Source organism: Egretta garzetta, unplaced genomic scaffold (assembly GCF_000687185.1).
Source record: "Egretta garzetta isolate BGI_Z169 unplaced genomic scaffold, ASM68718v1 scaffold17, whole genome shotgun sequence".
Classification (NCBI taxonomy): Eukaryota; Metazoa; Chordata; class Aves; order Pelecaniformes; family Ardeidae; genus Egretta; species Egretta garzetta.
The window spans coordinates 762,080-776,190 of NW_009260136.1; the positions used below are offsets into that span (position 1 = coordinate 762,080).

Here is a 14,111-nt window from a genome sequence, read left to right on the forward strand (position 1 = left end):
AAAAAGGATGATTAAAAGGTTCCATTTTGAATAGAAGATAAGCTCAACCTGCCCGTAAGGGGTGGATTAATCTCATACTCTGTAATAATAGTCATTCAGACTCCTGAAGTGCTTTTCATGCTAACCTTAGACAGCTGTAAAAACAGCACCAGGAGATAAATCCCCTGACGTGCTTATACTTTCTCTGTAAAATCACTTCTAGGGTAGGAAATGGGGCTGGTGAGTACTGCCCCTGCCACCAGGCAGCCCTGTTTGTTAGTGTGAGAAGGACCTGCAAGGGTGTACGTGTGCGGTAGAGCTGCCTGTGTTGGTGGCTGGTTGGTAGCTGGAGGAGTGGGTTTAGCTGTGAGCCAGCTTAGGGCCAGCTGTACGGAACAGAGCATGTGGGCTGAATCACTGGGGTCTTCACTGTGCCTGATTGATTTGCCATGGACAGGGCTTTGGGAAGGCTCCTGAACGCACATGTCGTGGCTGCTGCTGCAGGGTCCGCAGGCCATCTGGTGCAAAGCCAGCTGCTGCAGCCATGCACTGCTTTCCTCTGAGCCTTTGAAGAGCTAAGCCAGATAGATGTCAGCCATCCTGACGCTCTGGGGCATGGGGAGCTGCTCCTCCCCTGAGGCGGCTGCTTGGCCACACTCTGTGGTTTGTCACTGGGGTACACAGGGGGCAGCAATCCCCTGTAGATAGAACAGGCCTTCGTGGTGTCATCCTGGCTTGCCAAACGTTTTTGTATGTTCAAGCCTTTCTTGTATTCACAGAGAGCTCTTAGTTTATCAGGTCTGTGCTGCTTTCTGTGCTACTTGGTGTTGCATAGTTCCTTCCCAGTAGCTTTTTATTGCAAGGTGGCTTCACTATTCTCTTCTTTAACTAAGAATAACTGGCATTTGCGTTCAGCCAGCATTGGATGGGCCCCAAATACTTTGTTTTTCTTTATTCTTCCAGAAACTGGTGGCATCTGCATTGCCCCACGGCCTTCAGAGGAGAAAGCTGAGATTGTTCCGGCTATGGCTATGAGACCTTTCTTTGGGATTGTGCCTGTGCTGATGGATGAGAATGTGAGTTGAGGCTGGTGTCTCTGCCTTAATCACCTTTCTGATGGCAGAGGAACATGATCCAGAAGGATGTTTGTTCCTCCATTAAAATGGTAGAATAGATGAGCAATTTATATATTGAACGTATCTCAAATGTCCATACATATTGCCAGCTGGGCATTGCAAACTGCAAATCTCTAGAGGAGCATTTGCATTTTCAGCACCACTTTTATGGTCTTATACTGCTTCTGACTAAGAGCTGCTGCCTCCATTCACAAGAGCAGTCAGAAGTCACACAGCTCCTGGGAACCAGGGAGCTGAACAGTTGGAGCAGTGCATACAACATCCAGTGACGTGGCAAGACTGGAGCAGCCAAGGAAAATGAATGGCATGAGGCTCTGCAACTGTCTTATCTACTGTGCTGCTGGCCTCAAGGGGCGAGGAAGGCATGTTACAGACAGTGTGTAGTAGCTCCATGAGCGGATTTATTTTCTCCACCTGTGGCCCTCCACTGGCAGTCTGCAGTGAACAGGGTGACTCTTGCCAGATCAATGACACAGAAGCACTTACTGTTCCTATTTTGTTCACCTGATCATCCTTCCTGTGCTTGAACCTGCAGGGAAAAGTTATAGAGGGCAATGATGTGTCTGGTGCACTCTGCATTGCCCAGCCATGGCCTGGCATGGCAAGAACAATCTATGGAGATGACCAGCGATTTGCTGACGCCTATTTCAAAGCCTACCCAGGTAAGGAAAGTGCCAAGCAAAGGCAGTTTGCACCATAGTATAAGCACGCTGAATATTTTCAGCATCACTTTCTGATATTTCTGTACCAGCCAGATCTTGGTTCTTTGGGGTTGTGTGTCATGTGTTGCAAGCACATCTTAATGGCCTTAGATAGTGTTGATCTTTCTAGCTGTCAGAAGAGAATGTATTTTTTAGAAATTTTTGATGCCCAAATTTTAAAGCTTTTTCTTTGGCGCCATATTGGATGGGAAAGTACCTCCTGCATCACCAAATCTCACCACTGCTGTCACAGGCTCTGTTATATCCTTTCTTTTTTAAAACATGGTCAAGTTGTATCTGGCAAGTAATTAGAAGTGGCAGGGAAACATTTTTTGTAGGAGATTGGACACTCAGAGGAGCAACCGAAAGGTATTTGAAAACTACAAGGTAGACAAAAATTTGAGAGACAGTCGTCTAAGTTGTACAAAAAGGTTTGGAAAATAAGAATGGGAAACCGGTAGAAAAAACCTGAATGAGCCCATAGTCCCTTATTACTCACTACATGTTTGCATCTGAAATCTTGTTGGTATTTAGTTGATAGTTGTTTAATTGATTTGGAAGGGCAGAAGGCATGACTGAAAGTCCATGAATTGGCCAGTGATGAGTCCTGGCAAGATCCACCTTCAGATTTCACAGCAGTAGCTGCCTGCTGCTGCTCAGAGGTGCCACAGGAACAATTCAGATGCGGACATGGCTTTGATGAAGAGGCAACACAATCTGTATCACCAGATGTGTCCTCAGTGACACTGGAGTTTCCTGGAACCAATGGGTCTTTTTCATTTTCCATCAAAAGTTTTAGACTCCCCAAACACCATGCTTATTGTGGCTTTTTTTTTGTCTAGCTAATCTGGTAGCAGTGTTTCTGCAATGCTCATATGCTGGAGAGAGACTGATATCTGGGATCTGAACCTTTGTTAGCCAGGAGGGAAAATGGCTTTTCATCAGTCCCAGTGTAAGTGGTTAAAAAAAAATTGGCAGTGTTCCCATGTACAAAATGTAATAGAACTGCTCCCTTTCAGCTGAACAGTTTTAGTTTTCCATGAATGCTGAGGTGTAGCTAGCAGCAGACCTGAGTTTGACCAGTAGCCTACGGCATGATGGCAGATGGCATCTGAAGTGGTTTTATCTTAGAGCTGTATGCACCAGGCCTGAGCACACAGTTGCTGTGCAGCTGTAGGCGTGTAAACCCTAGAGAGATCAGAGCCCCCCTGGTTTTGTAAAGCCAACAAAGCATCATTGTATTGTGTTGCTGGACTTCATTTTACTACAGGGAACATCAGCCACTGTTTGCTGCTGATTACTGACAGTAATTTTGCCTGTCTTGGCAGAGATCTGACCTCCACTGTCTTGGTGCTGCTCAGGTGCTTCCTAGGAGCCAGCACAGCCCAGGCAGAGCAGATGAAGGTTGGGGATGGCAGAGGGACGTGGGAAATGGTGTGTGGCAGGTCATGCAGTTATAACCTTAGGAGTCCCTGCGAGCTGCCTGATCCACCCTACCCTACTCGCCATCCTAGAGCATAGCCTGTTCTGCATCAGAGCCCAAAGCCATAGGCTGGCACACTTTCTGCTGCTGACCACCCATGAGTCTTTGTTGTAGGTTACTACTTCACAGGGGATGGTGCTTACAGGACCAAGAAAGGCTATTACCAGATAACAGGGCGCATGGATGATGTCATTAACATCAGCGGACACAGGCTCGGGACGGCAGAAATAGAAGATGCAATGGTAAGTTCTGAGCAGGTAGAGGTCCCTTGACAGGGCATATCTGTGGGGCAGGGTGTCCCCTTGAAAGAAGCTTTATGAATTTAAAGAAGCGCAGGGTCTGTTGCCTTCAAATCCCTGCCCCTGCATGCACACAGCAGCTTGATGCATAGTGAATAGCAAATGTGCAAAAGGACACAGCACCCTTATTAAGGAGATGATGAATAGGCAAGTGAGAGAGCAGTCACACCATGGGCAGTCCCTGCAGTCGAACTCTCAGAGCTCTGTTTCCTCTCAGTGAGGTTGTACCGTTGCAGCCATAATTTTGGATACCGGTAGAATCCCCATAAGGGATTGTCTCTCCTGTTTGTTCCTTCCCCTCTGCTAACACCTAACCTCTCCTTCCCAAATCTGTGGTTCTTGCTCAACTAAACTAGTTGAGTATGCCTGAGAATTCAGCAGTGCTAAATATGAAGCAAACTTGATTCATGTCAGCTGCAAAGCTAGCCTGTCATTTTGAGAGAAAATAATATTAGCTCAGGGAATTGAAAACAAGAAGTCCTCAGAGCATTTATCTTCAAAGCTTGACCTGAATATTTATTTCTATATTATGTGCCTGGCCTGCAAATGGCACTTAAATGTAACATGTAATAAACCTGAGCTGTGTTTGCATGGCATGCAGGATCCTAGTGTCTCCTCTGTGAGTAATTTTTTTGTCTGTGTAGGTTTCTGATCATAGATACAGAATCCAGTTCTTCTCCCACACTATGTATGTGTACGCATGTGTATATGCAAATATATTTATATGCTTAGACTGCTCGGTGATGTTTTCTTTCATATTTTAATCTAATTTAAGATAGCATAATCCATTTTTTGGTGTGGGATTCAGATATGTGATTTCTTCCTGTCTGTACACAAATTAAACTCTGAAGTGTGACAGAATAAATCACTGTTGTGTAGCATAATAACAAAAATACGGATTTGGCAAAACAACCCTTCCCCCTTTCTGGAAAGACGAAGAGGCCTGATTCTTTCTGCTTTCTGGTGTGCTTTGGGGACCTTTAAACGCCAGTCAAATGTGCACTGTGATGTTGGCAGCTTCACTTTTGCTCTGCTGGCAACAGAGCAATGCAGGACTGGTTTTGCTTGTGATTTGGCCGTGGCCAGTCACCACTTGGGACTGTAGCCAGGCACACACAAGAGCACAGACAAAGAAAGAGAAAGCAGGTTTCGAGCTGGTGCAAATTCAGCTTGGTGTGCAGTGGGCTTAGCAGTGTATATGAGAGTACTTATTTGTGTGTTTAGAAGCAGGGCCAATCCAGAGACGTGGCCGTGGCCATGGCCATGGCCACCAGCTGACCATGCAGTAGGAAGGTGGCATCCAGCTTTCCTGTTGTGCTTTCAGCCCCATCTGCCAAGGGGAGGGTGAGATATGGCAAGGTGTTTTGTTCCTAGAGCAGCTGGTGCAAACTGCAGGGCTTGAAGCAGTTGTTATGCTCAGTGTATTTTTATTTCACTTTTTGTGAAGGCTGATCATCCTGACGTCCCCGAGACAGCTGTGATTGGGTATCCACACAAGATCAAAGGAGAAGGTATGTGAAAAGCAGTGTCCTGACATGACACCTACATACACTTTCCTTAATTTCTAACCTGGGCTCTGTGTTAGGAGGTGCCTAGGGAATGGGAGGGCAGTTATCCTTAGGTTGACTGGTGTTGCAGCCCCTAGAGGCAAAGACAGCCATGAAAATAGCTGCATGTTCCTAAGCTGGGTGCAGGTATTACTCCCCTAAACAGTTTTCACACGTAGTGTTTATGTATGTGGTAGAGCTTCCTTAAAAAGGATGGTGCTCAGAGATGCCCTTTGAGCACAACGGGAATAGCTGATTTATTATTGGCCAACTATTGATCCCAGTGAGACTTTGGCAATTTATGTTGAGTTGTCATTGTCACTGAGATCAGTCTGGTCCACGGATGCCAAGACAAGGCTGGGCCATCATTTGAGGGCTGGAGTCTGACTCTCTTTTGTAAACAGGATTTGTGGTTTTCTTGGCAGTCCCTAGATTGCGCATAGGAATGATTTGAAACCTGCCTTAGCATTTGAATGAGCATCCCTGGCCTTGCCAGCCAGTAGCTAATTTGAGATACGTGGCTTTTGCTCATTTGTCTTCCAGGTGCCTTTGCTTTCATAGTGCTAAAGGAGCAGATGAATGATACAGACCGTGTCAAAGAAGAGCTCAAAACCATAGTGGCTTCCAAGATAGCAAAATATGCTGTGCCTGACCACATTCTGGTAAGTGGGAGACCATAACTGGGACCAGGAGTGGGAATGGTCACATTGAGAAAGCCTCACCTTCCTGCCTGCAGTGCTGCTGTTGTTCCTCTCTGGCAGGACGAAGAAGCAGAAAAAGAGAACAAGCTGGAGGGTAGGGGAGGGCAGGTGCAGTGGTCTGCAGTGCTCCTTCTCTGTGCCTGAGGATCAGCAGTGACCCAGAGGGTGGCTGGGATATTACAGCTGCTCCAGCCCGCAGAGCAGCTTCTTGGTGGGGCTGTTACAGAGTGTGTTTTAGAGCTACTGTGAGGCTGCTCCATTTGGTCCAAGTCCCGAACAATCCTTTAGATGAGATGCACAGAGAGTGTTGAGAGCACTGTCCTTGGCAAGACCTCTGGCAGAGGGGAACCCCAGGCCCACCCTGTGCCTCAAGATGGACTTGATGTCCCTGTTCACCATGCAGCAGCATTACTGCTCTACATAGCTCTTGCCCTCGGCTAACCCTTTGCTGAAGCAATGTAGCACTGCTCTCCATGGCCCTATGCAATGGATCAGATAAAACCCCACCAAACTGTAGAGAAACGCCACAACCTTCATTGTCACTGAGGGGCAGAGTGACACTTTCCACTGCCCAGGTATTTTGCGTTGATAATTAGCATCAACTCCAGATCCCAAAGCCCTAGCTGTTTCTATCACGTAACTCAGCCTCTTCAGCTTGACCCTGGGAGCACTGACAAACTCCAGGGTCTCTTTCAAGCCTGCTCACCTTTCAGCAGCTCCCTTTGTGTGTTTGAGGAGAGTGCACAAAGCTGCCCCTTAGCTGCCCCCGCACAGCCTGTCTGCATCCATTCCGCTCTGCTTGGAGGCAGTGACCAGACCACTTCTTTGAGGGGCTCTGCTTTAGCCACATGCTGGGAAGATGGACACCAAGACACAGGCTACAGAATACAACAGGAGCAGGCAAGGGTGGCTCATTCAACTTGGAACAGCCCAAGATATCCTCAGTGGATTGGAGCAGCTTCCAGAACTTGCAGGTTTGCAAGGCAACACCTCTGTTTCCCTGTGTTTGGGGGTGGTCCTGCAAAGAAGTCCTGCAACTCTTCCGTTGTATGTTAGTTAATACTTTGGAGTTTTGTAGCCTACTGGCCTGATCATGTAGCAAAATGTGAGACCTGCTAGCATCTCTGTTCAGTGCCTGAGAACTCTTTACCAGGCTCAAGTTTATGCTAAAGCCTTTGAATCTGCTGCTAAGTCCTTTGCAGGAAGCATAGCCAAGACTTTTAACATTCTTCCGGTTATGAAGAAGGGCATGTAGGCTGACAGATATAATCAGGCAGAGAGAAACATCAGCAGGCTGGAGTTATTCCTTGAGTAGGAGACCCTGTAGCTGGCATGCAGTATTGTGTGCCCTGTGAAGGAGAATATGAATGTCTGTTCTGGTAATGCATTGAGATCTGTGTCATCATCAGTGCCCGAGTTTTCAAGTGTAACTAGCTTTCCAGTTCAATAGTTAACAGCTTATTCAGGACTTTATTCTCCAAAGAGCTGGGTGTCCTGTAGCACCCAGCCTGGAGATACACAGCAGTCAATAAACGGGGAACTAAGTCCACTTAGAATAAAATTTATACCACAGGGAATTGATGCTAGTGACACTCCTTTCGTTGGACATAAACCAATGTGCTCAGTGGTCTAGTATTTCCCAGGAGCCTCAAAGGAGCTGTGGCCATGAGAGAGTTCAGCCAAATTTCCTTCGTTTTCCAGCAGGATCCAGGTTCTAACATGGGTGCACCTTTCCCTTCTCTGCAGGTGGTAAAACGTCTTCCTAAAACCCGATCAGGGAAGATCATGAGAAGGCTATTGAGGAAAGTAGTCACTGAACAATCTAGCAACATGGGAGATGTCACCACACTTGATGATCCAAGTGTTGTCAAGGAGATACTGGATGCTTACCTGAAATACAAGGAGAAGAGTTCCTCATAGCAAACAGCTCTGGAATCTCTCTTCTTTGGAAACGTGGAAGGTCTCAAATAACCAGGCAACTGACATAGTTCTCTCCGTGTTTTTTTTAAAACTCTGTTCCCTTCTAGGAGAACAAGATTTTCTGCTCCACAACATATTTTGAGACGCACAGAGCTGGGAGCAATCTGCAGTTTTGCACAGCTCTCATTGCTTTTAGGGCTGATGTAGAGCAGCCACTGGTGGTTTCCATTAGCTATGAAGAAATTTAATACTAGCTGAAGCAAGATGCAGATGTTAATGTTTCTCATTTTGATATTACTGTACACAGAAATGTTTTTATACAATACTTTAGCTGTTTTAAAAACAGCCCTGGAATATACTTCTTCAATTTTTTCTTCAGCTTGTGTATCCAAGTTCAAGTAGCTGTATTTGGCTGCAACTGTGGTGCCTTTTCAGCCGTGCTGGGTATTCTAGTAGATGTTTCACATGTGTTATTAGGGAAATGAGGAGGACATTGCTAGTCTGGTAATTCTTTCTTGTGTTTACCCAGTCATTACCCTTTGGCTTTCCTCATAAGGATTTGTTCCTACCGCTTTATGTTCTGGGACTTGCCAGAGATGGTGAACCTGTGTCTCTTCATGTCCTACCTAGAAAACCCAGCACTAGCACTTCCAGCCACAAAACTGAGCCACAAAGCCTACCACTGGGCTTCCTGCATGTCCTCAATGCATTGCCAGCTGCGTAGGAGGGTTCTGGTCCCACATGTTTTTATTCTGCCTTGAGAAATTGACATTACCAAGTGGGTTTTTAAAGTAACTGTCCTCTTCCTCATCGGTGTTGAACCATTGTGGTTCACTTTGCATATTAGGAGTGGTGGTCTACAATGGGTAGATCTTTTTTGCCAGTTGGTGATTTATGTAGGTGTCTTTGTTTCTTGATGTTGCTGTGGAAAGGGATAATGTTTGCTGAAGTGCTCAGGAGAGGTTTGTTGCTGTGAGAGATGTGCTGGAGGGTTCATTGTGACTTGTCAAGCTGTGTGATTTCTGGCCAAGGAATGGTTATTTTAGCCCACTCCCAAACAGCCTGTAATCTTGTTTGCTCCAGCAAAGACAGGCACCCAGTTTGGAGGTAGGTTGGTTCTCCTGTCAGAAGTTACGGCTTAATGCTTACCATTTCAAGTTGGCCTTACCACATCTGCCCCTTCTGTATGCTGCCGTGCTGATCTTCCAAAGACTTAAATGCCAGGTGGGTACCTGCAAATTGCACAATCCACAAAGAAGTGCCTCTCAGATGTCTTCTGGAAAGCGATCGGTAGCATTCCAGACTAGTAGCCTCAGAATAGCAGGGAACAATAGCCTTTGTCTTTCATACGCTTTCAAAATTGCAACTAATATATTCAGTGTTCTATTTCTGGACTCGTTTTATGATGAACACATTTTGATTGAAGCACTCCTTATATTTGGGCTGTTCAGAAGAACTTGCTAGTTGTCTACTGTGCCACTGAAAGTCGTGGAAAAGCCTGTAGGTGCTGAATGTCCTTGAGACTGCTGCTAAATTTGGTTTAAGCTGGCTGAGGGGTTCACAGTGGTTGGAGGAGCCACAGAGCCCCAGAGCATATGGGGAAGGCACAGTAAAGGAGTCCTCCCCTCTCCCTGGGTGCAAAAGCTCAAGGTATATGCCAGTGTAGCATGCACAGTGCTGATCCTGGGAGTGTGTGCCACAAGAGCTCAGGCAGAGCTTCTCCATCCTAACCTGCCTAAGCCAAGTGACTGCTAACCGCCATTCCATGCTGTGGCTGGGGTCACTCCATCAAACCTGCAGTCCGGCCTCTGTCTTTCTCAGATGACAGTCTGCTTAGCTTCCCAGAGCTGTGCGATTTGGCCCGCCAAACCCCTGAGTAATTGGCAGAATTGCCAATTTTTGCCATAGTTTTACAGGGGTTACTTACTGCTGAATTTAACTGGAGCAGCACTGCCTTTTCCAGTGGGACTGTGTGCTGGAAAGATGATCTGTGCACCTAACCGGAGGCAGGAAAGGTAGGAAGGAAATGGCTAGGTGATCCTGTAGGACTGGGAGAGGAGTGGTGATTTTTTTTTGGCCAGCAGAGATTCTGGTACCAAATCGGGAAGCAGGCTGCTAATAGTACGATGTGTTCTCAAAGACAGGTGTGTTGTCTTAGATCCCAGAGTTCTGAGTACCCTAGCTGCATTTGCTGTTTTTTTGTTGTTTTTTTTAAATTTATTTTAAATGTCTTTTGGGACTGGGTAATACAGTAGGGAGTATCATGGCTTGTTAAAATTCCTGTCCTTCTGACTGCTTAAGGTAAGTAGAAACCCTGTGGACTTTGTGGGAAGCCAAAGATCGGAAGGTTTGATAGAGTTGACAGGACATTAATATTTTAGGAGACACCCAATGTATCCTCTATTGCCATTGCAAAAGAAAAAAAAAAACCCACTTCCTGAAGTGATTTTCAGGTGGGAAGCAGCCAGGAGTTAATACTTTTACCAGAAAAAGTAGACTCCCTTGTTTAAACAAGTTCTCTTTGTGCAGTCTGAAATACAGCGTGGAGGAAGAAAAATTACTTTTGAACAAGACTGCACACTTCCCTTTTAGTCAAGAAAGCATTTCCTATATTAGGGATACAGAATTTCCTTGTCCATTTGACCTGAAATTTCCACACTAAGGTGTGTCACAGACACATGGTCTAATTCGTCTGAACTGTCTCACGAAGACTAGCTACACAAGGAGCGATGTGCTTTGGTGTATTGAGATGTTTGTTACACAATTCCTCTCCTCAGGGAGAATGGGAGATAGGCGTGCTCCCTCACCTGTATCTGTTGTCTCAGCTTGCATGCGCTTAGGGACCACAGCTACCAGTGAGGCTACAGACTGCCCAGGTAGCTGCAGCACCCCAATAAGTTCACAGCCATGCCAGCTATGGTGTGGACAGACTGTAGTTACAAACAAGCCTCATACTCTGAACTTTGGAAGCCTTACAAGCACCTTTTCTAAAATCACGTCACCAGCATGTGCAAGATTAGAGTGCCATGTGCCTGCCATCCCGTACCATGATGGGCATGCTGTTTCTTCCTTGCGTGTTTCCACAGCTGAGCTGTGGTCCTTGGGATGTCCATCTGCTCAGAGGCCTCCTCGGGGTATACAGAGAAATCATGTGGTGCTGCTGTGCTGGCCACGTGTTCTGCAGTAGACACAGCTCCTGCTGGGCAGCCTGAGCCCTCACCTCTCCTGGTAAAACTGCACTTCTGCAAGTATACCAGCATCAGCTCTTGGAGCTAACACCCCATGCTCAGTTCATCTAATAGCACCCTGAGGCTGGCAGAGACAGAGCTAGGCATGGCTTGGAACTGGTACTTAGAAAAATAAGAACACTCTGCTTCACTGGGTAGGCTACTCATAGAAAGCTTTGCCAAACAGGTGCAGTTTTCCAGCCAGAGAAGTCCCCTTTTCTTCTTTTTCCCCGTGATCTGTTCTAACTGCAGTGGTTGCAACTTCAGTACAAGCCTGAGTTGAGCTTTGCATTTTTGTTATTCCCTGGATATCAAGAACATCAGCACTGGTGCGTGGCAGCAGTGCTTTCTACTTTGCATGCAGCACTCACACCCCCATCCCAGGCTTGTGGCTCAGGGAGGTGTTCAGCCTGCAGAACTGCCCTGATGTCCTCAGTTCTTGAAATGCTGGGGAGGAAGTAGCTTGCGAAAGACCCCGGGGCCTGCAGCCTTAAGAGCTGGTCTTCACTAATCAGTGAAGGAGGTAATGATATGTGGAATACTTTACAGTGGGATTGTGGGACAAACTTGGGGGTAATTGCTTTGTTTAGAAAAGCAGAACTGTTGAATTCTTCTAAACCTTTGTGTGTCCATGAGCAGTGTGGGGGTTATTTGCCAGATTGCCTTTGTAGCTTCATCAAAAGAGATCCAGAGTCAATTCTACCTGTTGCAGTTTGTTGCAAACGGCAAATGTGCTTGCTTTTTTTCCCACTCAGTTTTGCCAGTGAGACTCGGCCATGGTGCCTTTTCCCCCACTGGAGACACAGATCACGATTTTCTTAATTTTAGAAAGGGAAAGTCTGTCTAGAGATGAAGTGTGTGTTGTACAGTCTAACATTAAACCTTGAGTTTTCTTCTCTTGTAATCATGTTTTAAAGACATTTATTGTCCTTGATCAAAACCAGTTTCTTCAATGGTCTCTGTATTCATATTTTCATTAAAGGAAATATCTCTGTGTGATGGGTTGGCTTTGCATCATAGGTGTCTGGCCCTCCATCCCCTAAAGGGTCTGGCACTTTCTCATTTCTTTGGACTTGCTTCTGCTTGTCCTGATTATTTTAGTCTGCCAGCACAGGCCAAAGAAAGGCAAAGGAGTTCGGGATCAGGATCTTGTGGTCCAAATCGCTGTTTTGCTTTGCTGATTTTCTCTAATCAGCAGCTCACAGGAAATTAGTTACTGCTGGAAAACAACTCAAAAAGTTGAAGAGCTAGCATTTGCATGTCAGTAAGCTGCATGTCTCGTGTAAATCCCGAGGTCCCCTTGCTCTACACACATTCTCCTGTGTGATGCAAACAAAGAGCAATTAGTGGGAAAAATTAATTACCATTAGTTGATATGGGTGGTTCAGCTACTCATCTCCTTGTCTTGTGCATGAGGCACAGTGTGCATAAGTAGGAGTGAAAACAGGATCTGTGTGTGGAACATGAGAGGCAGCATTGTGTAGAAAGTGAGCGTGTAGCTGTTCCAGAGCTGAGCAGATGAGAAGAAATTTGTTTCCAGGTGCTGTGGATCATTTTTAAGTGCCAGGAACACATCCTCTGCAAGGGCACCTTGTTCGTTAAGAAGTGAGGAAGATTGTGCTTCACCCTCTACGTACCACATGGATAACACTGTAGTTGTAATGCAGGGACGGACACTGAACACCCTCATTAGCCACTTCTCCCATTACCTCCAGCAGCTGCTGCTGGAAAGCTTCCAACACCACTCTTAGCTCTTACAACCCTCTGGCAAGTGTCTCTGACAAGTCACGGAAAGGGCTAGGTAGAAAGGCAGGTCCCCATCTCCTCACTTTGTGTTTCGCTACTGCATCTGCCCTGATTTATTTACTGCGAATTTATTGGTAAAATGGAGACTGCTTTCCAGCCTAACACAGTTATACTTGGGGCTGTCTCTGTGGCCAGTTAAAGCCACAGAAACTGATTTCAGCAACAAGTTCCTGTTTTTAAACTAAGTAGGAACAGATTATTCTTTTTCAGCTTGAAAACAGTGTTGTGGTTTAACCCCACACAATTCTGGACAGGGAATTATCTTCTGGCTGAGTCTAGAGGCGCAGCGTCTTTTTCATGGCAGTAGGCCTAGCCCTACTTCATCCTGGATAGAAGGATTTGGGGACGTAACCACCTTTTGGGGTGGAAACGGTCATGGCTATGCAAAATTACCACCCTACAAACATTGGTAATGAATGATCTGCCACAGGAGTTTTTTCACTCTTGCTTCTATTCCTCTGTAGCTGGTGTGTATGTATCTGCCTGGACTCCCTGTGTCTGCAGTGACAAAGCTTACCTCGGCTTTGCGGTCTGTTGAGGCTGGGAGAGTGGAAACTTGAGTGCTTTTTCATGCTCATCCTGCACCTGGCATGCAGAAAACTCAATTAAATTTCTTTTTCTACCTATTGGACCTTGGAGATGCAACTTTACTCCTCTGCGCCTCAGGCCTCTGCACCCGCAGGAACAACAGCAGCCTCACAGCAGAGTTGGGAGGAGAGGGTGTGGAATACTACTCCCAAGGCCCTGGGGTGAGATGGTTGTTCAGGAAAGTGGGTACCTTTAGGGAACAGTGCTGCTAAGCTCTCTTGCAGCTGCTGGGCCTGTTGCCTGAATTCAACCCGAACAGGGAGGAAAGCGTCCCCCCTCCCCCCCCCTTTCCTGGCTGCAGCCCCTCTCTGTGGAAAACCCAGTTTGGTTACTAGGCGTGATGCCAAATAGCCTTTCCCATTCCTTGGCAGCATGCAGCTGTTCCAGCCCTTGGCTGTTGATCTGCATTTCCTAAACACTGGTGCGAAGCTGTGGGTCTGCTCTCAGCCTGGCACCCAGGGTCCTTCCTGTAACGCCGCTGCTCCTGAGCAGGTCAAAGCAGCCAGGAGAACCTCAGCACACTGCGTTAGCCCAAGAGACCAAGAGAGGAGCAGAGATGATGTTTTGGGAGCCCGCGGGCTGACAGGAGAGGCGCAGGTGTCACCCCTCACATCTGGGTTAGGCCCCCCCGCGGGCACACAGGTTGTCGGGGGGGGCGGGGACAGGGGACAGGCAGCTCGGCCACCTAGCACCCCCGTCACCGGCTCCGGGAGCCAGCGAGGGA

The 14,111-nt window shown here is 46.8% G+C and overlaps 1 protein-coding gene across 3 annotated transcripts in view; it reads left to right on the forward strand.

Moving 5' to 3' along the window:
• ACSS1 (acyl-CoA synthetase short chain family member 1) overlaps positions 1-14,111 on the forward strand; it is a 39,630-nt gene that overhangs the window by 21,126 nt on the left and 4,393 nt on the right. Inside the window, exons 8-13 of one of the 3 annotated variants that reach the window (XM_035897059.1) lie at positions 943-1,055; positions 1,651-1,777; positions 3,414-3,541; positions 5,046-5,109; positions 5,689-5,807; positions 7,593-7,806. In XM_035897059.1, the coding sequence (XP_035752952.1) occupies positions 943-1,055; positions 1,651-1,777; positions 3,414-3,541; positions 5,046-5,109; positions 5,689-5,807; positions 7,593-7,766 (725 nt within the window). In that variant the 3' untranslated portion in view covers positions 7,767-7,806. Of the gene's footprint in view, positions 1-942; positions 1,056-1,650; positions 1,778-3,413; positions 3,542-5,045; positions 5,110-5,688; positions 5,808-6,562; positions 7,562-7,592; positions 10,196-14,111 lie in introns of those variants that run through there. The other 2 variants (XM_009641652.2, XM_035897060.1) reach the window with 2 other exon arrangements.